Here is a 25907-nt window from a genome sequence, read left to right as displayed (position 1 = left end):
CCCCTTCTTTAATGTGAAAAATTTAAGATAAATTATTTTTGCTTTAAATAATTATAAGTTAAATACATGTTAATCACATGTGCACATTTATTATAGTAGAACTATAAAAAAAATTATTATATATGTACCTCTTATTTATAGTATCATAAAATTAAAAAAAAATTGTGTATCCGATCAAACTACATAGATATGTTATTGGGAGAATTAAATACAATAATTAAGAGAAGTTAAAGAAATAGTATTTTTTTTAGTTTTAATATAATTAATGTGATTAAGAAGAAAAAATGATTTGACTTTTGAGCTTTTATAATATGAAACTAGAAATTTTTTCTTCATTCTTTTCATTAAATAATTTTTTTATTAATTAAAAGTTTTTAAAATACTAAAAAAAAGATTTATTTATTTATTTATTTATTCTGTGACTGTTTTTTAATATGATAAACCATTTCATATATTTTTAGGGGCCATAATATGACAAATAGGGACAATGCTAAGACGAGAGAAAAGCTATAAAAACGTTTAGCCATAAAAAGTTTCAGAATTTCCATAAGAACAAAATGTAAGAAATGAGTCTGAATAATGAACTTAAGCCCTTAGATCTTATACAAAACTTATAAATACTTACTCCTCTTTCACTGAGACACGAATAAATCAACAAAGAAAACATGCTTCCAACATATACGAAATTAGAATGAGAGGGCAGAAAATCTGGATGAGATTTAATCAATCTTAAAGCAGGTTTGTTCAACAACAATTCGGTCCCAAACTGGATAGTAAAGCACAATAAGTTAAGAAAATATGAAAGTATTTAAGGATACGGAGGCATACAAGACAGGGTGGGGGAGGGGGTGAGTTTTTAGATGACAGTAAAGGGAAATCCAAGTCAAGTTTACAACAAATATAGATGACATTAGTGAAATTAAGATAGCAGCATCATTTAATCAAACACATTTAGCTTAGGAGCAATCATAGGTTCGACAACAAGTAGTGAGCAATTTTCGACCAAAAAATAGACACAGCATGAAGGCATTGAGTTGATTCAAACACAACACACTAAGCAGTTGGACAATCATGGATTTAAAAGAGGGAGAAAAGCAAGCTAATGCATGCAACAAACAATAGATAAGATTGTTGTTCATCTTGTATTTCTAAGATATTTAGAACAATTTTTTTGCAAAACTTGATAAGAAACAACAAAGTTTAAAGAGTATTTTCAAAACTAGAAAATTAAAACATTAGAGAAAATAGAATCAGAAACAGATTAGAAACAGTATACAAAATATTTTTCTTAAAGAAGAAAATCGAGTCCACTGAATGCACAGTGTCCCCTTAAGAAAATTATTCCCCTCAAGTACCCGACGTTAATGGAGGATAATATATCCTCCCATGATAGAACGATCTTACTCACCGGTGTATCGGTACCTAAAATCACGGTGTCAGCGAACCACTCAACGGTAGTAAAGTACACTTAGAATACTAGATTTAGTAGTAGAAGAAGAAAAAGTCTAGAAAATTAGTAGTTGTTTTAAAATGAGAGGAAATTCATCTATTTATAGACAATAAAGGGTAGTGTGAACATATGCTTATTGTGTCTTATCACAAAGGTCACAACCCTTTGAAAAGTTACAACCCTTCGGAAAGATCACAACCTTTCCTAAAATTCACAATTTTTCATAAATATCACAACTCTTCATTAAAGCTGTCAAAATGAGCTTGGCCCGCTAGGCCGGCCCAACCCAACCCTTGAATTAAGTGGGGTTGGGCCTAATTTTTTTGGCCCATTGAGGCTTTTTAGCCCAGCCTCATTTGGCTTGCTAGCCTCGTAGGCCCAACCCGCAATCCTCAGAGACCAGCCCGTGGGCTATGAATATTTTAAAATATTTTTTATATATATTTTTAGTAGCGTTTTATTTGTAAAGTTTTTATCAATAAATATTTTTAAAAATAAAAAATCAAGTCTTTTATGCTAGCTAGTTTTTTGTGAGAGAAATGGTGGAATGATCAACATTTTTCCGCTAAATCTTACGTTGACTATTATGTATTTTTGTATGTATTCACCAAAATGTGTGAATCGTAAATGTATATTTTTAAGTATTCACCGAAGTGTGTGATTCATAAATGAAAATTTGTATGTATTGATGTCGTGTTCATAAACGTCAACGTTCAATACTCATGGATACTCTTTCTAAGAGAGTAATATTGTTCATTTTTTGGTTGAAGGGCCAACCCGTCCCAACCCGTGGCCCGCTTAGGGCTAGGTTGGGCTGCTATTTTATAGGCCCTTTAATTAAAAGGGTCAGCCCGTCCCAACCCATTTAACTCTCTAGCCCGTTAGGGTTGGGTTGGGTTGGGCCAGCCCATTTTGACAGTTCTACTTTTCATAAAAGTCGCAACTTTTCATTTAAGTCACAACTCTATATAAAAGTCGCAACTCTTCATTTTCCATTCACACTTTTTAAAAGCTCAACAAAGACAACATGTGATTTCCCTATTAACTAACTTTTGAGATTCTGCCTCCATTGTGAAAAGAACGACAAACATTAGTAGTAGTAAAACTGAATGAAACATTTGATGCTTAGAGACAGTGAAACCAAAAGAATACGGATTCAACGACATTCAAGCAAGCATACTAGAGATGAGGAATAGCAAAATAGACTTAAAAATAACAATAGAGGAGCAGCGAAACTAGACATGAAATAGCAAAATTGAAACGACATCACGAGTAGACAATGAAATTGTTAAAGGACACATACACAACATATTAGGATATATGCCAACAATTCAATGACAAATGGCAGCAACATTGATCTTTGAGACGCTGGAAACGTCATGTCGAAATATAAAAGACGGTAAGAATATTATAAAGGAGGAGGCATTGAAATTGGGGGGAAAACTTATAGAGAATTCAAACTTTTTTCTCAAAAGGATTTGGAGGCCAAGACAAGCAAGGCGGGGCTAAAGCTGTTGGTAAATTTTCAAGCAAAGCCGAAAAGAGACGAGACAGAGCCTGAAGGCGTGCTGCTATTATCTTGCCATTTGAGGAAGAAAGAACGTTCATCTCTGGGTTCGTAGGCATCGCACACGCCGTGAACGTTGGAGTCGGAATCGTTTGTTGACGCCGTTAGCTTTGCTGCTAGAATTGACGTCTGTTGCTGTTTGGAATTGTTGTTCTTCGTGCTTGATGAACGTTTGATATTGCAATCGTATGCATGCCATGCCGTTTACGAACGTTGCTGCTGTGAAGACGTGTTCTTCTTCTGTGTTGTGTTGTGATTTGTGAACGTTGAACTCTTCTGGGTTTGGGTCGGGTATTTGGAAAAAGGTGGGTCGGGTGGGTCTTTGGGGTGAAATTGGGCTGGGCATTTGCTGGAAAGAAAAGGGTTGGTGGAATTGGAATTAGACCGGCCCAATCACGGTCTCAAAACTAAATGAAGGTAAAGGGTAAAATGGGTTAGATTGGTAATGAGAAATAGCCAATTGAATTAATAATCTAGCCACAGTAGTTTAAAAATTAGCCACATTGAACTAATTGGTGCATCTGGCCAAAAGTTAAATAACACGAATTTATATAAATTATTTAATGAACTTCTTAGTGCTAACGAAATAAGCTTATTAACTCAAAATATAAACTATTGATTAACTTAACTTATTAGCAAAATATTAATTAAAATAAAATCTTTTGAGATGATTTTTGAATATTTATAAACTATATTTTGGAATTTTATACAAGTCAATTATCTCAAATCGCTTATATTTAAAGAAGCTCGATGATTAATATATACTGTGGAAGGTCAAAATTGGATGTCAACAAGTACCGAAAAAGACTTCTTAGCATGTAAATTCCTTCTTAATAAATTTATTTATTTTTAAAAAAATAGAAAACAAAATTATAATTTTGATTAAATAAATAAAGTAAGTCTATTATTATAAAATGAGGCTTTAATAATATGACATGCCAATTAAAAGAGAAAAAGATTTCTGAAATGTTAAATATATATAAAGGAGAATAGTGATAATTGAGTAATATTTTAATCCATAATAAAATGACAATAATATTTTTTTAAAATTCCAATATTTGGATGACCATTTAAGAAATTAAATCTATTTTTCTTCAAGTTTTCTATCATTTGTCATCTTTCTATGGACAGTTCTCAACACCTTTTTCACGTTTCTAAAGTTCTAGCCCCCCCTCCCTCTACCTACCATACACTCACTTATTAGATAAATGATTTTTTATTCATATTAAATGAATTGTGAGGTATAATATATTTTTGAACTTTTTTTATTTATTTAAAATATTTTCGTAAAAAAATTAAACATAGTTAAAAACAACAATAAATAAAGGATAAATATAAAAAAAATATTCAATAATTCTCTTGAATTTTGAATAATTTCTTTATTTTGAACTATGAAAAAAAAATCAACAATTTACTTGATATGGATTAAAGAAAGTCATAAATTTAGTATTTTGAGGATTATAATTAATAATAAAGATAAATTAAATGATAAAGTATCACTTATTTTTTAAAAACTAGATAAAAAATAGATATTTATTAACTTAGTGAACAAATAAAAATTAATCGAGTAAACAATAAAATTGACAATTTCAACCTATAGGCTATATTTATGAAATAAATAATATTTAATGATAAAAATAAATTAAAAAATTATCTCTTAATTTTTAAAACGAAACAATTAAACTTAAACAACTAAGCTAGCGTTTGGCCCTAAGTTCCCAAATATTCTTGATAAATAATGTTTGGGCCAAAAAAATTGGTGAAATTACATCATGTGTTTGGTTCCAAGTTTTTTCAAAAATATTTGACTATATCAAAAAATATGATTTATGCCTATAAGTTCTAAAAACTATTAAAATACCCATAAATTTGTATTATCATTTTATCATGAATATGTTTTGTTAAAAAATAACCTTATAATATAATTGATAACAATCAACAATAACAACATAGGCAAGAGTCAAGACAATACATTAATTGTATACTCAAACTTGTCACTGATTCAATTATAATTATAACTCATTAAATATAAATTGTTCTTTTTTCTCAAATTAGAAATCAAACTTTTTCGGAGTATTAGTTGGAATTAATAACTAATAGGTATCTTTTATAAAGTAATAGAAGTTTGGAGTAATTTTTTAATTTTTTAAAATTCTCAAATATTAAAACTTGGCCCAAATATTAAATTTTTTTTAGTATTTAAAAACTTGAAATACTTTACAAATATATTTATCAAGTTATATAACCAAACACTACTTTTCAAATTTTCCCTAAGTATTTTTGGGACGAAAGGGTGCTCAAGTATTTTTTTACCTATTAGACAAATATAGTACTTGTCTTGACTCTTGAAGTCCTTTTTATCACGTTTCCAGAGTTCTAGCCCCTCTTTCTCTGCCTACCACACACCCACTTGTTAGATAAATGATTTCTAGTTTATTTTTTTATCCATATTAAATGAATGATTGAGGTATAATATATCTTTTGAAAAAATATATTTAAAGTTATAAATTAAAAAATATTTTATGATTATTTTAAAATTATTCTTTTAATTTTTTAAAGTAGTTAAGAACATAATAAATTAAGGGTAAATATGAAAAAGTACTTTTAACACTTTTTTTGAATTTTGAATAATTTATTTATTTTGAACTATGAAAAACAATTCAACAATTCACTTAATAAGAATTAAAGAGAGTAATAAATTTAGCACGTTGAGGAATTATTATAGTTAATAATAAGAGTAAATTAAAAACTAAATTATTAGTTAGGATTTTATTTTACAAAATTAATCTTGTTACTTTATATAGTTACTAGTGTACTTGTCCGCGCTTGGTGCAGTTCTAAAAAAAATACCTAATTAATGTTATAATTTAATTTTATAAAAGAAACAATAATTATTTACATAATTATAATGATACATCTTTTCATGATTTTACAACTTTTTCATGATTTTTTAGATGATATATATTACTATATGTTTTTTTACCGAATGAATATGTGTGAGACATTAAGACCGTGTATGAAATTACTCATGTAAATTAATATATAATATTAACTTAAATAAGGATTCAGAGAAAAAAATAATGAAGAAAAGAAAAAAAAATAACGTCAAAATTTGATGATGCAAACCTAAGAGATAATATGATTTTATTTAATCCTTTATAAACGATCCAAAATGTACAAAAAAAAACTAACGCTATTGGAAATGTAAATCTGCCTAGTTACTCGTTAACATGTCAAAGAAGATAGTATATTAGTGAAGAATATAATATGAAATGATAGTTGGTTTTCAATAATGAGTTTAAATTATTATTTTTTTGAACTTTCACTTCAAGAATATTTAATAGTAAAAATAAGGGAAAAGTTCAAACAATCAAATCTCGTAATTTTCATCTTATATCTATTAAAACCATCATAAGTACGAAACAATTCAATTAAATTTTTAGTTGCATATAATATTGAGAATAGTGTATATGATTTTTATCTTATAGCTATCGCCTAACTTTATATTATACATAGATAATTTTGAGATGAAATATACACCCACATTTTCTAAAGATGACATCTGTTTTGGGAGAATGTAGAAAATCATTCTGTTTATTTATTCATAAAATAGTTAAAATTCGACATCAAATTAATATAATTATTTAACCTCATAAAAGATAAAACTATTGCATTCAATTCACAATATAACTACACACAAACTTGCAAAATATACGCGGTAAGAATTATAAAATTCCACATGAAATTAATACAATCATTCCTAGAATTTATAATAGGATATTTAATCAAAAAACATAAAACAATTACATTTTTACATTATAACTGTGTACAAGCTTACCACAAAGAATAAGAGTAACAAAATTTAAGATATTGCTAATAATGGCATATACTTCAAGCTTGAATTTGGACAAAATCCTCACAAGTAAGGCCATATGTGTCATTCTTCTTTATTTCCTAATAAATAAAACTTCTGCACCAGAATACTAAACAAAATTAATAATTATGACAAAAGCCAAAAAAAAAAAATCGAAAAGAGAAAGGACCTTTTTTTTTTTTTTTTTTGTTGAGAAAGAGTTTCCAATGAAAAGGGAGCAAATCTATAATAATGAGAATTAAGAAGGAAAATATGGAATGAAAAACGAAGAGTTTTATGTGATGAGAATGATTTTCTTAGTATTTATAGTAATCAAATGAATTAGTAACATAACATGGAATAAAATTCACCATTTGGCATTGGGTGATTAAATTTTTGGACGGTAAGTAGTAGACTTCTTAAATAATTATTGAAATATTCAATTTATATTAAATTATGTGTTAATAATTTTACATTTTATTGAAGATGAAACGTCTCAAAGTCAAAATGACGATGGAGATGAATCTTCACAACAATATGTATGTTGTGATATTTTTAATGGACAAAGTCAATATTCACATTTTTAAAATATTAAAACACAATCCAATAATAAATTTAATTTTACAAGACATTAACAACCCTCAAAGAACAGCAAGGTCACACGTACCAACCATGTGTGGAACAGGTACATATAAACAACAACAATTGGGTTGAGGCAAACAATAATCTCTAAAATAATATGCAATATCCAGAAGTTTTGTCCTCTTTTTTTTTTTTTCATGTCCCTATATTTTTTTATCAATATCATCAAGCTATATAAAAAACTATTTAAACTTGACCGCATCACTTACATTTTTATTTACACATAAATTATGAAAATTGAAAAAAAATAATGAAATTAAACACAACAACAAAAGATTAAACAAATAATAAAAAAGGAATTTTATAAAACTAAATCTCTGATATACCTTAATAGCTCATGAGTGGTAGAGTGGTTTAATCTCGTTCCATCAGCAAGATCTAAATATCTGAAATGCAGAGAAGCTAATTAATACGAGAGTCTATTATTGAAAAAACGAATATAAATGAAATGAGTCTGACTATATGTTCATCATTATGAAAATGAATCAAAGTTTATTGGATTGTTGAATTTTAGTAATTTTCACTTATATAAAATGCATCAAAATGATATTTCTAGGCTCCATCCTCTGGCTTTGATTAACATATCTCTCTTGTCTTCCAATATCAAAAGCATTACATTTGGCATAATGGTTACAATGTATTAATATGTGGTGGAAGAGCCATATTGGTCCTTGATATCCATGTGGTTCCAAATAAGTACTAGTGAATATGATGGAAAATTTCCATTGGAAATATGGTTGATATTAAATTCTACTGTCTGTTCATCTGAGTGATGGATGTCAGAGTGTTCACAAGGACCCTTTGTATTCCGACCCTCCCCTCCAAGAAAAAAAAAAAACAGCTAAATATTTTAAAATTTCTTTTTTGAAAGGAAAAAGAGATTTTTTTACCCCTAAAACAGCCCCAGCCCCCCCTCCCCCCTCCACACGCAAAAACAAAAAAACAAAAAATTAAAAGTTTGTATTTAAAAAATATTTTACATTTTAAAATTTTCTTCTTTTTTACCCCATTTTTAACCAAGGACGTCTTAACCACTAAGTCACTAAAGTTATCGCTTGGGCACCATATTTTTTGGGGGACAATTTTTTTTTATCAAAAAGCACTGTACCTATTATTAAAAAATTTATATTAATTATTTGGAAAAAGAACGTGTAAGAGGTTTTATAGTTTTTCTTGAAAAATTGTTATTGTTGATATTCCTAATTCATAAGTATATGTAAATTGTTTTTAATTATTATTAAAATTTATTCAATTTTAATATGCCAACTAGAAAACATGATTCCGATTTTGCAAAAAAAAGAAGAGAAAACTTGAAGAATTAAATAAATTTTTAAAAAGAGCCCTTGATAAATTTTTAACAAATAATAAAATATCAAATCAAAAAATATTGGAGGATGTTCTTCAAATGAACAAGTAACCAATAGAATTGAGTTAGATGATAAATAATATCCAAGAAGAAAATCTAAAAGAAGTTGGTGAAAATGTGACATTGTTCCCGATATCAAGAACTCATAAATAATTTAAATAGTTACAAAATAAAAAATAAAAAAAATGAAATAATGTAGATACAAAATTAAGAGATCTATTAGTAGCAAAGAGACCATTTAGAATGACTGATATAATTTTTTCACAAGATAAATACGTACGATATTTTTCTACAACACACTATATTCAAAAATTGGTAAATGGAAAAAAGCATGAAAGAAAATGATTAATCTACTCGAAAGATTTGAATACATTTTTTTTTGTTCTTGTTGTAAATTATTTAGCACAACTTCTATTATTTGTAATAGTAAACTTGCTAGTGAAGGTAGTAATGAGTGGATAAATCTTAGTGTTAAGCTCAAAGTCCATGAAGTAAAGAATGAACATATTATTTTTTTGGTAACTGTAAGCTTTATTACCAGATATATCAATATGTACAAAGTGTTTTGAAATTCTGGATATGGACATAGTCCCAATCTCAGAGTTCGTGCTACTACCCTTACCACTAAACTACTATTCTATGGATAATAATTGAAATTATGAATGAACTCAGCCAGCTTCGGTTGCATACTGCTTCTATAGTGGATTTCTTGAATGTGGCTCCTGGTGATCATCTCTGTGGTTCTTTCTTTCTTTTGGAAAATTCTGTAATTCCTCTCTTGCCAGACATAGTATACTGCTGCTGCGAGGGTCATTCTATATACTTCATCTTGAATTGCTTTTCCTGTGGCATGTGAAATAGCCCAATCTATTTCTTATGTCCACCATGTCGTGTTCCTGATAATGCACAACCACTGTAATAACTTACACCATATCCTAGCAGCCATAGTGCATGAGAAAGAAAAATGTTAGTGTGTCTCTAGCTCTTACTTACACAGTGCACATACGTGATCCTGTGTATCCCCCATTTGTCCAGCCTATTCATGATATATAACCTCCTATGTATTGTCAAGTAGAGTATGAAGATCCATTTTGGATTCCCTTGATTATTGCATGTTAACCTTCTTCATGGCACCTTGATGAAATCCCCCCTAAGCTTCTTATACATACATTTAATGGTGAAATCATCTGCATCCATGATTTCTGTCATTGGTATTCCAGCCTCAGAAATCCAATGAGTTGCTTGCATGATCTTTCTCACCATCCAAGAAGCTTGCTGCCCTGCTACTTCCCATGGTCTCCTGCCTTTAATATAGTATGTATGGACCCAAATAATTCATAACTTGTCCTTTTTTTGTGCAAGATTCCACAGGTGTTTGAGTATAACTGCTTTGTTCCATATATACACAGTAGTTATATTTGAACCACCAGCAACATTAGGCTAGCATAGTGTGTCCCAGCAATGAGTGTTTTGCCTTTGCTTTGTGCATCTCTTTTCCATAAAAATCTCTTACATATTGTTTCTATTGTTTGTAAGATTTTTTTAGGAATGAGAAAGATATGTGACCAAAAAGCTTGGATTGATGTTAAGACACTTTGTACCAACTGGAGCCTCCTACATATGAAAGAAACTTTACTATCTATGTGTTGATCCTCCCCAATATCTTATCTATTAAAGGTTGGCATTGACTAATAGAAAACTTCTTTGAACTGAGTGGCACCCCAAGATACTTGAAAGGGAGAGCTCATTTAGTGAAACATGTGTATTGCAGTATCTGTCGTTGAATTGGTTTTGGGACTCCACCAAAGTACACACAACTTTTAGATTGATTTGTTACGAGTCCTGATGTTTTGGAGAATTGCTAGAAACATTCAAACATAAGTGTAGTTGATGGTATGTCTCATCTGCTAAATAAGAGAAGATCATCTGCAAAGCTCAACTGAAATATTTGTTGCTTTTGACATCTCGGATGAAATTTAAAAGCATTCTTGTTCCTCAATGATCTTAATATTCTTGTAAGATAATTCATAGCCAGAACAAATAGGTAAGGGGATAAATGATACCTTTGCCTTACCCCTCTCCTTGCCTGAAATAGAACACTGGGGCATCCATTAATCATAATTGAGTAAGAGACTGTCCTGACACACTTCATAATCCATGTAATAAACCTATCAAGCAGTTATATACCAACCAAAACTTCCTCAAGAAAATGCCACTCTAAAGAATCATAAGCCTTTTGCATATCAATTTTGAACATATACCTAGGTGAGATTCCTTTCCCCCCCATATCCCATAATTAACTCATGACTTAGGATAACATTGTCTGTTAGCATTCTACCAGGTACAAATGCAACCTGACTAGGGTCCACTATAAAGTCCATAACTCCTTGTAGTCTGTGAGTGAGCATTTTGGATATGATCTTATACATTGTGGTACAACAAGAAATAGGTCTATATTCTTTACTGGAGCTAAAATGTTGTACTTTAGGAATAAGAGTAACTAAAGTCCTGTTAATATGAGCATACATCTGGTTAGTGCTAAAGAATGGAAGAACAACAGTAGTTACCTCCTCACCTATAATAGGCCAAGCTTGCTTGAAAAAATAAGAGTTGAAACCATCTGCACCTGGTGCCTTGTTATCCTTAATACTTTTAAGTGCCATCAGAACATCCTCTTTTGTAAAATGTTGGATTAGTTCCAGTTGATTAGATCTAGATAGTACAGGTCCATCCCTTAATATTGTTGGTTGGGTTAATACTGTCGGCTGGGTGGCTAGCATGAGAGAATTTGCTTGTCCTAACAGGTTCTGATAAAACCTCACTACTTCTCTGGTAATTTCTTCTGGATCTCTGATGATTGTACCACCTTTTTTGGTAAGCATGGTTATTTGATTCTGGGACTTCCTGTCACGACCCGAGCCTACACCCTGGACGTGGCCGGCACTCGAAGACCATTACTGGTCCCCAAGCGAACCCTCATCCTGGCTGACTACAAGAGGAAAATTGATTCAAGCATACAAAGCTTAAAAACTAAAATAAAAGTTCATAAAACTTAAATATAAACTTTAAGTCTAAAGAAAACTCTGTATAATAAAATATATACAACTCGCCATAAAACGACAACTTTAGTCTTTAAAACATTTAATAAAATAAATGATACAAACTTCTCAACTGTACTGACTATCTATGAAGCCTCTAACTGATAAAGATGGAAGTCGGGACAAGACCCACGACATCCTAACAACTGATATAACTGAAAAGTAAATGAAATCCTCTGAAAGCAAGGAGGCTCACCATAGCTAACTCGAACTCTCGGATGTATCAACGAAGCTCCTGTTGATGATCATGAATACCTGTGTCTGCATCATGAGAAGATGCAGGCCAAATGGCTCAGTACGTGGAATGTACGAGCATGTAAGAGGAATTCTAAAACATAAACATAAGCTTGAAACTTGATAGAAATGAAACATACTTACCTCTTCTCAAACTTACTCAACTCAAGGAATACTCAAGGGTACTTAAAACTACTCAAACTTACTCAACTCAGAAGTACTCAAGGATAAGATACTCAACTCCGAGATTAGATACTCAACTCAAGGATATGATATTCGACTCAAAGATATGATATTCGACTCAGGATACTCAACTCTGGATACTCAACTTTGAATACTCAACTAAATATGACTGAACTCATTTCAATATAAAGCAATTTAAAACAAGTGCAATATAAATAAACAAATTGTTTAAAAACATGCTGTCAAATTTGTGTGTATGCAAGGATACAACATAACTCTGAAATGTATATAAAAATACAATAAACTGATGTATATAAAAATACAATAACTTCTGTGGGAGTTTCTCTAATCGACAACCATCACATAAGAGCTATAGTGATGATACATCGATCTACCTCACGCTGCCAGCGCATCCTATACTCGGCCAAAGGTATAAGATCTGAACTACTAATGGATCCACTAGTCTATGTGAAAAGGATTCATCTAAAAAGTATGACCCTTTTCTACCCATGATGGCTACATGGTTTATGGGGGCTGTGAGTTGTCTGAACTCTCCCCCATATCGGTGCTCAATACTACTCCCAAAAATATACTAGCTCTTATGTTTTAAAAAACATACTTCTTTCTGCTGATTTGAGATAATTGCTCAAAAACTTAGCTCAAAGGCTATATTAGAAATCTCAGTTTCCCTACTTGCTTCATTTAGAAAGCTATTACTCTTTTCTGAAAACTAGCCCGAAGGCCCTTTGGAAATCTCAGTTTCCGTTCTTATTTAAATGTGAAAACATTGATAAACTCTTTGGGAATACTTAGTCCCCATATACTTTTGAAGAAAAGGACTTCAAACTTTACTCTTCACTCTTTACTGAACTCAAAACTTAAGTCTTAAAACAAAGGTAAAATATTTGTAAAAGACTTCTTAAAATGTGGTTCGTGTCGAATGATGGACATGAACGACTCAATGCAAGGTTTTCAATAACCACAGATAGAACTCAAATACTTGGAACTCAAGAACTTCAATAATACTACTCATTTCAAGAATGCTCAACTCAGATGGTTCATGCGGAATTATAACCATGAACGACTCAACTTAAGGACTCAAAGATACTTCTCTTCTCAAGACTGCTCGATTTATAGGATTCATGCAGAATTATGGGCATGAACAATTCAACTCAAAGACTTTGTGGGTAACATGTAATAGTCCCATGCTTAGAAATATAATCTCAAAGGGGATTAGGAACTCAATACTCAAGACTTAGAACTTGAAGATACTACTCCTCTCAAAGATACTCAACTTCTGGAGTTCATGAGGAATTTATGGGCATGAACGACTTGACTCGTAGGTCTACATAACATTATGAAACGCATGTATGTGAATCTTCTCATTCTCTGACTTACTTCCTCAAAACTTAGTTCAAATCGATAGTTGATCTCAAAGGATTCACAATTGAACTCAAAGGCTTTCTTGAACTCTACTCTTAACTCTCTCTTGAATTTGAATTATGAATTCAAGAGTTATGATTCATGATATGAAGGATCTTAATAACAATATAGCTATTCGATAATTAGGAATAGAACTTTTAAAAGAAACATGAATTCAAGAACTCAAAATCAACTTATCTCAAGAATACTCAAATCTAGGGAAGTATCTTAGATTACTCGTTTTCTGATCTAAAAGTAGATGTAGGGCATGAGGACGAACTAGTCCAACACTATGGTAGCCTTACATACCTAGAAGAACAATATTCTTGAAGAATCTTTAAGAATCTTGAAGAAGAACTTGATTAGAAGCCTTGAACCCCTAGCTTGAAGGTAAACAATCAAGAAAACCTTTTTTGAGATTCTTTTCTTGAAATCTCTATGGCCAAGAATTATGATTTTCATTAGTGAAGATGAAAATCTGATTGTTTTGAGCCTTTTATTAGTCAAGAAATTTGTTTATGGTTTTCTTGGAGGTAAAAGGCAAAAAGGACTCTTTTTAATATTTTCCCGTCGGCTAATTCGTAACAGCACTGTATAGGTTACTAAAATAGTCACAACTTTTTACTCAGAAATTGGATTGACTCGAAATTGGTGGGGTTGGAAAGTAGATTCAATTACCTTTAATTGGATAGGTTATGGCTCACGTAACTCTTAATATTGTAAGAGATATGGTCGTTTAAAGTTGACCCAAGCAGTATCTTACATTAAAACTTAATGAAACTTCAAGAACACTTATCAAGAACTCATCAAAAACTCTAATCTTTAAATTTCAAGAACGAAATTACGCTGAATAAATCATGATTGGCGTGTGGGTGAAAGAACCCAACACTATGGAAGCTTACATACCTCTTAGGGATCAAACCCATGTCGAAAATCCGCTACAACACGCAAGAATCTCGACGAACGCTTGATCCTCTCCTCTTTTCTCCTCTTCTCTCTTCTTTTCTCTTCTTGAACTCTCAACTAAAACCCTAGGCTAATTTTAGGATTATAAAACTGAACCTAATAGGATTAGACCCTTAAAATATTACTAAAATCGAATTAAATCTGATTGGGTAAGGAAAAGACCAAAATACCCTTCTCTACTTTCGGCTAACCTTCCTTAACTGGACAGCCTATCTTCAAAAGGCCATATCTCACTCATCCAACCTCGAAACATAGCAAACTCCACAGCGTTGGAAATATAATTCAAAGATCTTCGCTACGGTATCTGGTAGCACACCTAATTCATCCTGAGCTAGGAATTATGGTTGTTTGAAGTCGACCCAAAACTCATACTTAAGCATAACTTGCAAAATTTCAGATTTTGCTATTTCCAATTTAATTCTTTTTGAAACTCAAGGTGCTACATCTAGTGACCTTAACACTTAAGAAATTTTAAACTCCTTGGTAAAATCTCACTCACTACGAAGAAGGTTCGAGTCTTAGTTCAAAAATATTCTGGGTTGTTACACTTCTTGTTTTTCATACTAGCATAAAAATATGACGTGTTTAAATCTCCTAGCTTAAGCCACTGCACTCTGGATTTCTGTTTATAAATTGCCTCATCAATCCTGCTCCATTTATTCAACTATGTCCTTAGCTCCTTTTCTTTATCAATCATGCATTGAGGAATAGGTATAATTCTCATATGACTTTGCATGTCCATCAGCTCAACTATTAGTTTGTGAACCTTTTCTGATACCCTATGTATTCTTTTTGATTTAGTTGCTGCAATTCTCTTCTCACCTTCATCAGATTTTGCCAGACCCCTTGCAAACCTCTTCCTTTGATTTGCCAACTTGCATTGATCTTATTTTTGAACTCTGGATGTTGTGCTAAACAGTTGAAAAATTTAAAAGGCCTTTTCTTTGCATCCTTGTGCTCCTCCACATTGATACTCAGAGGAGAATGATCTGAGAATAATGGATCCATAACCAACACATGTACTATTGGCATATGCAGTACCCACTCAATATTAACCAGTGCTCTATCAATTCTACTAAACACATGTCCATTTGTCCAGGATAATTTCCTTCCAACTGTGGCCAACTCAGTTAAATTACAATCAGTGATGCATTCTTGAAAATCTCTAGTTTCTGAGCTTTGTACTTGACTTCCAATAGGTCTGTCCTTTGCTGTAAAAATGGAATTAAAATCTCTCATAATCAACCATGGATCAGTGATGTGTGTGCTCAACTGATGTATTGTTGTCCATAGATGGATTTTAGCAGTGATTGAATGCAGGCCATACACTGCTGTAAATTAAAATTTCATTTTGCTCCCTTGCATCTCAACTTGCCCATGAATGTGTTGTGCAGAAATTTCTACAGTAGTGAAATTAATTACACCTGGATTCCCAACCACCCAAATGCTTCCTCTCACATTGTTAGCAGAATTTGTGCACCATTCCCAGCTTGGCATTATTTTATTTATAATACTACTGACTCTATCTTCTTTAACTTTATGTTCACATATTGCTATCATATTAACCTTATTCCTCCTCAGAAATAACCTCATCTCCTTGTGCTTCACCTCCTGATTAAAACCTCTTATATTCCAGGTGACTAACATATTTTATTTGGAGGTTCAGGTTCAATACTAGCTTCCTCTATTACTCCATTATGTTGCCCAGTTTCAAACATGTATCTCTCTCCTTGTTCAGTATTATCATTTCATGCAGATTGTAGTGTCACTCTTTTGCTAGATGATCTGTATCTTGCTCCTGTGGATCTTGTTTTTCATTTTGTGCTCCCACTTCAGGAATAGGTTTTGACTGTTTTTCTGTTTGCTTCTCCTGATTCTTATCTCTTATTGTTGTTTGCCTCCATTCTTTCCTCTGCCTGTGTCCTTGTCCTCTCTTTGCTGGTATTACTTTTGGCTTGTCTACACATGAATGACCCACTTGTAAATATTTTTGACAAAATATTGGTTTCCACTCATACCAAACTTGTTGCTCCAACACTTTCCCTTAGGATCTCGAATCTTAATCATCTTAGGAAGAGGTCTAGTCACATCCATTTCGATAAGTATTCTCGTAAATGATATTCGACTTGCTTGAGTTATACATTCATCAGCATAGAGTGGTTTTCCCAAACTACTACTTATTGTGCTTAGTACTACAGAATTCCAGCAATTAAGGGGAATATTAAGAAGTTTTATCCACAACGGAATAGTGGTAAGGATTTCCTCTTTGAAAGTAAATTTTGGGACCAAGGCTTCATTATAACAGGCCTTTTGAGCAAATAATGTGGCCCTGCACACAACACTTTATCCCTTTCCTCTTCATTTGCAAATCTGACTACAAAATACCCATCAGAATGGTATAACACCACTGGTTTAGTAGAGAAGGCCCTTATTCTATAATAAACCTTTCCATAGCTCCAATAGATGGTGTTACTCCTACAAAGTAAACAACCACCGAAGGTGACCATTTCATATCATCCTCAGCTACATCTTCAAGCATTATTTGTACTACCTCCCCCCCCTCAACAATTATTGGGGCTATATAGTTTAGATTCATACCTCTTGTAGCCAATCGATTTGTGGAAAATAGATTAACCCAAGGCTTCTCAGGTGTTACCTCTGGAAGATTTAACTTCCTTTGAGCATTACCCACATTTCCCCCCAATTTACTATTCCATTGACCTCAACAAGGGTTTTTTGTGTACCCCCACCAAATCCTCGTTGATGTGGTAATTTCGGCCATTCTTCTTCTCTCCCTTGTTTTCCTTTGTCCATATCTGAAACCACTACCGTCATTCCCTTTGGCGTGCTCAGTTGTATCTCAGTCAGGGGAGCTTGGTGTGTTTCCCCTCCATTAGAACTAGTAGAGATTACATGCAGTATTTCCTCCGCTCGATCTTTCTGCGTAAGTTTATGTGGTCGTCCTTGTCCCATTTCCGGCGAGGTGCAAGTTAGTGCACTCTAATGTGCGCCTAGCTCAGAGAGAGAGAACAAATCCAATTGAATGAACGTATTATTAATAATAAGGCATAATACATAAACATGACCCTTAACGTGGCTTCAACTGACAACTATGACCTTTAACTTTGGGTATGCATAAGTAGACACTTAGACTTGTATAAAATTGAACAAATAGATACATTCATCCTACATGGAACCCTACACGAAAATTTTGTGTCCTACGTGGCGTCCTACATGTATTATGCCATGTAGGACATGTGTGTCTACTTGTTCACTTTTATACAAGTTTAAGCGGCTACTTGTGCACACTCAAAGTTGGAGGGCATAGTTTTCTGTTGAAACTAAGTTAAGGGTCATTTATGTATTATGCCTATTAATAATATGAGCTCGTGTATTGATTTAGAAATGAGATTTCATTAAAAAAACAATTAATAAAACAGTGCAGGACCAAATTGATAGAGATAAGGTGCAATGAAAAAATATATTGTCAAGAATTATTGACGTGATCAAAATTCTTGGGAAAATTAATTTAGCATTTAGGGGAACAAATGGAAAGATCTATCAAGAAAGTAACGGTAATTTTTAAACCCTAATTGAAATGATTAATAAATTTGATCCAACTATGCAAGAACATATTCGAAGAATAAGCATGATGAAATTCATAGTCATTACCTTGGACATGATATACAAAGTGAATTATTAAACTTATTGGCGAGTGAAGTCAAGAATAAAATTATTAAAGAGATTAAGAAAACAAAATACTTCTCAAAATATTAGGGCCTCTCTTTAAGGTTTGGCTCTAGGCCCCCGATCTTATTGAGTCGGCCCTGCTCTACCCTAACCCCCACCCCCCACCCAAAAAAATAATAATTCAAATCTCAATTTAGAAGTCAAGTTACGAGTCGCGTGTGGTCAAGTCTTGATTTGTAAATCGGGGTCAAGTTCCAATTTTGAAGCTGAATCTTGGATCAGAGGTCGAGTTGGGACTCAGTTCAAAGTTGGGTTCTGCATTGGATGTCGGGTGTCAGGATCGAGTTCTGATTTGAATGTTGAGTTACGATTCGAATGTCGGAATCATAATCTGAATTGATCGATTGTGTCCAAGTTCGAGTTTCAGAATCAGGCCTTGGAATAGGTCTTGGGATTGGATTTTGGATCAATCATCGATGTCGTGTCCGATTTGAGTGTCGAGGTCGGGGTGGGGTAGGGACCCAATTCAAATATTGTGTCTCAGATTGGGAGTTACTGGCAGGTCCCAAGTCGGATCGAATCGAATGTTGGTGTTGGGTCCTAGTTTAAATGTCAGGTCTCAGACGGAGTTGGGTCAGGTCATCGGTCAAATTTTGGGGTCGGATTTTGGGTCGATCCTCGAGATTCATTCCCAATTCAGGTGTTAGGTTGGGGTCGGGTTTTAGATTGAATGTCGGATCTCAAGTCGAGAGCTAGAATAGTAACTAAATCGGGTTTTGGGATCGAGGTCAAGTCTCATTTCCAATGTCGGATCTCGGATCGGGAGTCAGAATCGAGGATTTGGGTTGGATCCATAGTCGATCATCAAAGTCATATTTTGGATCGATCTTAGGGATCAGATCTCGAATCAATTATTGAGATTGATTTTTATGTCAAAAACTATTTTTCTGAAAATTATATTTTACTCTCTTATAAAAGATAAGAGAAATTTTCTCAAAAATATTTTCCATTCACTAACCAAATAATAACAAATATTTTCATGTCACCAACTAAATATAAGATATATCAAACCATTTTCTTTTATTTTTATATATTTATATAATATAGAAGAACGGGACAGCTTAATTTACCATGACGTGTCCATTTGCATGTTACTTTTATTTCTTGGTATTTGCGTCAGTAAATGACATTGTCATACGCATTTATTTTATTATGTAGTACTATATTTTATTTATCTTTTTACCTGATACCTTTTATTTAGTCCATTTTACAATTGCATTTCAAAATCAATTTACTTATTAAAAATATTTTACCTTTTAAAAAATATTAATTCTTTAAACAAATTGATGATATAATAGAAAAAAAAGCTATCTTTTTTTGATTTGTCAAAAAAAATAAATAGAAAAAGACAAATAAAAAGTTAAAATTAAACAAGCAAAAAGGGATGAGAGAGTAACTCTGTGATTTTTGTACTTCTTACCATATTGTATCATATATTTTAAATGAATAAAAGAAAATAAAATGAGATGAATTTAGGAGAAAGAGTATACGGTTGATTAGCAAAGATCCAAATATGATAATATTTGATGGACCCACTTTGGCAAATATAAGGACTAGAAAGCAAAGAGGAAATTTTAGTCCAATAAACCTTTGCTCTGTTCTTGTACATCTCAACAGAATACTCTCACTATTAATTCATCAGTTGATAGAAAATATCTAGGCTATGGCTATGGCAATTGCAACACTAATTGGTGCAACAATTGGTATTTTGATAGCGATTTTTTGTGTAAAATCATTTTACACATTATGGTGGTGGCCAAAGATGATCGAAAAGAAGCTGAAGAAGGAAGGTATTCATGGGCTGCCCTACCAATTTCTGTTTGGAAATCTGAAAGAGATGACGAGAATGTCTAGAGAAGCAAAGAAAACACCGTTAGTAAATCATGATATCGTTCCTTGGGTTAATCCTTTTATTCTTCGTCTTTCTAAAACTTACGGTAAGCCAGCCATGCCATGCCATGTATATATATTTCTTTAACATTCCATATATTTTGTTAAAACTTTACTAATTAGGTATATATGGTGCAGAGAGATTATTTGTGATGTGGGCTGGACCAACACCTCGGATTGTAGTATCAGATCCAAAGCTAATTAAAGAAGTGGTGAACAGACATAATGAATTTCAGAAGCCTCAAGCCAATGCCTTCATTGACATGTTTGTTACTGGACTTGCTAGTTACAATGGTCAAAAATGGGACCACCATAGAAAGATACTAAACCCTGCTTTTCATATAGAGAAGATTAAGGTATGTATTATACTACTTATTATTTCATCTCTTCTTTTTGGATGACCATTCATTTTCCTATTTTTTTTATGTGTGACTCACAGAGGTTGTACCCAGCATTTTGTGAGTGTTGTGATGAAATGATAAATAGATGGGAGGAATTGGTTAGCAAAAGTGGAAGTTGTGAGTTGGATGTGGCAGATGAATTCCTAAATGTAGGTGGAGATGTTATATCTAGAGCTGCTTTTGGTAGCAATATTGAAGAAGGAAGGACTATTTTCATACTTCAGAAAGAGCAGTGCGATCTTATTTTGGCTTCTCCATTTACTCTTTTCTTTCCCTTACTAAGGTGAGTAATTTCTTCAAAAATATATATATGTATACATACTATCCATTAATGTTATAACACATACATGTTGCATATATGATTTTAACTACGCATGCAGATTCTTTCCAACAGCATCAAACAGAAGAGCAAGATACATCTACAAGAAAGTGTTATCATTGATTAACGGAATAATAGAGAAGAAAAAAGACTCTATGCAAAGAGGAGTCTCACAAAGTGATGATATTTTAGGGTTACTCTTAAAAGGAGGACTATCAACCACTGAAATAATTGAAGAATGTAAGGAATTCTATCTTGCAGGACAAGATACAACCACAGCTTTGCTCTCTTGGACATTGGTTGCCTTGAGTATGCACCCTGAGTGGCAAGACAAAGCTAGAAATGAAGTGTTTCAAGTCCTTGGAAAAAACAAACCAAAGTTTGAGGACTTGAATCAATTAAAAATAGTAAGCTCTCTTTATGATATGATACAGAGTCCTAATTTTACTACTGATCAGTACTATATATAAACATGTCATTAATTAATATTTGTGTGTGTGTTGTGCTAATTAATACTAGATGAACATGATCTTCCAAGAGGTGTTGAGATTATATCCAGCACTCACCCTTATGCGAAGCACCGTAAAGAACACTAAATTGGGAGATATGACAATTCCTGCAGGAGTACAAATATTTGTGCCTATATATATAGCACATCGCGATCCCCAAGTATGGGGAGACGATGCATTGATGTTCAATCCAAATAGGTTCTCAGAAGGGGTATCCAAAGCTGCAAAAGAGCCCTTGTATTTCCCCTTTGGTTGGGGTCCTCGAATGTGCATTGGTAATAACTTTGGCATGGCAGAAGCCAAGCTCGTTTTATCTCAAATTCTGCAGCGTTTTTGGTTTAAGCTCTCTCCTTCCTATGTTCATGCCCCTCAGGCAATACTCGTTATGAAGCCTCAGTATGGTGCTCAGATAATCCTCAACAAGCTTTGACCTTTCCGGCTGGTGGTTTGGTTAATTATAAGTACTAGTTAAATAAATCAGGTTGAGTTGTATTCTGCTGCTAATTCTGCATTTCAATACCATGTTATTTTGTATGTGTAACAACTTTATTCTCTCATTAGCACTATGAAATAATTGTTCCTACTTGTCATAATTAGTTATCGTCTTTACTTTGGTAAACCATCCGGTAGAATCAGGATTTTCATCAAGGAAAAGAATGTGTTTCGAACTAACTCCTCAACACCCTACCTGACTTCGTATTAGACTAAAATATGCCACAACTTATTGTGAACCTTTATGACTTGCAATATACAATATTTGCAAGTGAGGAAAAATTGGGATGCACATTTGAAAAGTTAGGTTATGGAAACATACAACAAATATGTAATTGCAATTAAGTATTCACTCAAATATGTAAACATTTATTTTAGATTACATGTTGTTTTTACAATTCTCTATAATAAAACTTTAAGGTACAAAAAAGTGTTGACAAATTGTTTTAGTAAATGCAGCTTGGTAACAAGTTGTTCTAGTAAATATAATAGAAATTGAATTTATTATAGCTCAAATTACCAAATTTAGTTTAATTAGTAAGATAACTTATAATGTACATTATATTTTGAAGAAATATATTTTAACCGACCCCGCCTGTATCCACACCTACCCATTGTCACTCCTATTTAATAAATTATTTTAAAATCACTCTTTGCTTGTGTGTTTTAAAAAATACTTCTTTTCTTGATTGTCACAGTTTACTATGCTTTGTGGATCTAAATCAACGGATTCTGTTTAAAATAAATATTACTACATCCTAAAGAATACTTCCTTTTCTTCTTTTTCTTCTAAGTATCTGATTATGCGAATATACATTGAGTGTTGACTTATTTGATAAATGAATCCGTGTATATTTGACACCAAATATGTGTATCTTTGATATCATATATATGTATCTAAATACACTATATAAATTGATACTAGATACAAACATATACACAAAATTGTAAAACATAAATAAAATGTGAAACACTTATAAAAAGAATCATTGTGAACCACAAATATGATGCTTTGAGTTTTTTACGTCTTATAAATCATAATTTGTTTAGTAAAAATTAAAGTTTGAGTTTATTATTTTAAAAAGTAATACAATAAATTAATCAAGTTTAAATCTTGGGAAAGGTAATATAAATACAATTTTTTAAACTATGAAATTATGAATCAGATTCATATTAATGAAAAAACTATATAACTAAGATACATATAGGATCTTCAAAAATCGTTAGTCTCCTTATTTTATGGAATTCGGCTATAGGAGATTTTAAACTGACAAAAATAATGTAAATTTAACAACATATGTATCTGAGATACATGAAATCTAACGCACTGAATATATGTATCTAGAAATAATTTTGGACAATTTATATAATTGTTGAAACTATCATTTTATTGAGTAATTAGAATATATAGTAGCGTTGATTATGAAAGTTTCTCTTCATTAGAAGTGATGCCCAATAGCTCCGTCTCGAAAAAATGGCACAACATGACAACTTATAGACTAAATTAGCAATAAATAGCCCACTTTTAATTTATTGGCAAAATATATATATATATATATTAAAAATCTGATTTTTCACTCAACCATTTCCTATTTTATTGCTTTACTGTTCCTATTTTTTTTCTCTCCTTATTTTTTTGTTAATTGTTTTAAAGTAGTGTTCTTTCTTTCTGTTGTCTCTTTTTTAAATATCTCGATAATTTCTTCTTTTTTTTCTCCTTAATTTTCTTTTCTTCTCCTTAATTTGCTCTATTTAATTATGCAAGATATAATTGTATATTTATTCATTGTTCTCTCATAAATTCTCTTTCATATATACGTGTTTTCTTGCCCAAATCATTAGAAAATTTAGTGATTTGTGGAATTGATGTTTTTCAACTCTTCTGGGCAATAGTTTTGATTCTAGATTTTATTTTTTTGGTATAAATTCTATAGGTAAGAAAGGTTCACATTATTTTTTTGTAGAAAAAAACGGTATGATGTTCTCGATTTTTTTAATCTCTACCAACAACTTCAAATTCTATCCATGTAAATACACTTTGATCAATGTATACCAATCTCGATTTAAACAAATATACAAATTTTTTAGGTAAATACGGGACTGATGAATACAAAAATGAATACGGGCCAATGTATACATACTGTAGTTACAGTATACATAAATGTATACAACTTCTAAATAAATGAATTCAAAATAGTTTCATGTATACATAATCGACAGTGTAAATATAAAATTATAATAAATTCATAAATATTCTTTGAATGAAAGATTATGTATACAAATAGAGTTAATTGAATTCATTAGTTAACTAAACTTATTATATAATTATACAAACTATTTAGTTTACAAGATACATATATAATGTATACATAACTATTATTTTAGAATAATTATACCTCGACACAATCTCATTTTCCTTATAAAATTGACTTTCTATTAGTATAATTGTAGTAACACCTTCCAATCCTATGTATACTCGCAATCCCATATTGTTTTACGTTAACATTGGTATTGAAGCTTCATCAATCTTATAATGAAATTCAAAGAAATTAATAGAAGTATCGACATTTAGATAATTTGATATCAATTAAATGAATCCATTGAAATAAATATATTTTTTCCAATTCGATGTATACGTGTAATCCCATAGTGTTGCATATCAATATCGGTGTTGAATCGTTGTTAATCTAAATGAAATTCAAAGGAATTGATGAAAATATCAACATTTAGATGAGTTGAAATCAATCGAAATTAATATTTATTGTAATAACCACCCTTTCCATTGAATAAACAAAATAACTTTTACTATGACATTCTCTGTTTGTTATTGAAGTGCGTTGATTATTATTTTTTGGATACACTAATTTGGAATTGGTGAATTTCATAGAAATTGAATGACCATGTTTATCAATTCAAGAGTTATAATACCATGAAAAAATAAAACCCATGTCTCCTTAATTTATGATATTCATTAACCGTTAGTTTCATAATGGAGGAGGAAAACGCCCATTAATAAGCCGAATTAGTTTTGGGACAATTTGTGCTAATACTTTATTTGTTTATTTAATGTTTATTAATGTTGGGCTATATGTTGCTTATAGTTATTAGCAGTTGTCTATATATGTCATTTCCGCTCTCTTACTCTCTATTGGCCCATTAGCCTCAAGGATTGGGCCGAGGCCCAAAAATGAAAAAAATGATGGTGTCCTAGTCAATAACTCAATATATAGGTAGCTCCACTCAGGGCATTTCCAACCCTACCCTCTATTTTACTCTTCAAATATAGAGTTCTCTATTTTTTCAGACAACCAACTCTAACCCAATTCTTTATTTTACTTTCTAAAAAAGAATCTTTTTCTCTCTCCTCAATATTATATTATTATTTCTATTTCATTTTTATTTCTTATTTCATAATATAAATCATTTCTTCTTTTTGCAAATAATTACCCTATAATCTATATAATCTTCGTGTAATATAAATTTTGTTCTTTTCAATTTTTTCATTAAATATAAAATTATATTTTATTCTAAAATTCTAAATAAAATAAATTACAACAAATATTATGTATAATACATACTAACAAACAATTCAAATAAAAGTGAAATCATTGATGAAATACAATTACATAATAAATAATGCATTATTGTAAAATTTTATTTTAAATTCTGCAGCGTTTTTGGTTTAAGCTCTCTCCTTCCTATGTTCATGCCCCTCAGGCAATACTCGTTATGAAGCCTCAGTATGGTGCTCAGATAATCCTCAAC

At 31.6% G+C, this 25907-nt stretch overlaps 3 protein-coding genes across 4 annotated transcripts in view; 2 read left to right on the top strand and 1 right to left on the bottom strand.

Annotated features, from left to right (window-relative positions):
• LOC125831618 (E3 ubiquitin-protein ligase BOI-like) overlaps positions 1-25907 on the top strand; it is a 236953-nt gene that overhangs the window by 176198 nt on the left and 34848 nt on the right. The window lies entirely within an intron of this gene.
• Positions 15535-16278, bottom strand: LOC125831070 (uncharacterized). The gene is made up of 2 exons (XM_049510262.1): positions 16206-16278; positions 15535-15992 (listed from the first exon to the last, which is right to left on the bottom strand). Exons 1-2 carry the CDS (start codon positions 16276-16278, stop codon positions 15535-15537), a joined length of 531 nt encoding a protein of 176 aa, XP_049366219.1.
• On the top strand, positions 20108-22243 carry LOC125831603 (cytochrome P450 72A397-like). Its single transcript, XM_049510773.1, has 5 exons — positions 20108-20468; positions 20560-20777; positions 20861-21105; positions 21203-21548; positions 21661-22243. Exons 1-5 carry the CDS (start codon positions 20195-20197, stop codon positions 22078-22080), a joined length of 1503 nt encoding a protein of 500 aa, XP_049366730.1. The 5' UTR covers positions 20108-20194; the 3' UTR covers positions 22081-22243.

This window comes from Solanum verrucosum, unplaced genomic scaffold (genome assembly GCF_900185275.1).
Source record: "Solanum verrucosum unplaced genomic scaffold, falcon-dt-bn FXZP01000049.1, whole genome shotgun sequence".
Lineage (NCBI taxonomy): Eukaryota > Viridiplantae > Streptophyta > Magnoliopsida > Solanales > Solanaceae > Solanum > Solanum verrucosum.
This window is presented reverse-complemented; position numbering and strand designations above follow the sequence as displayed.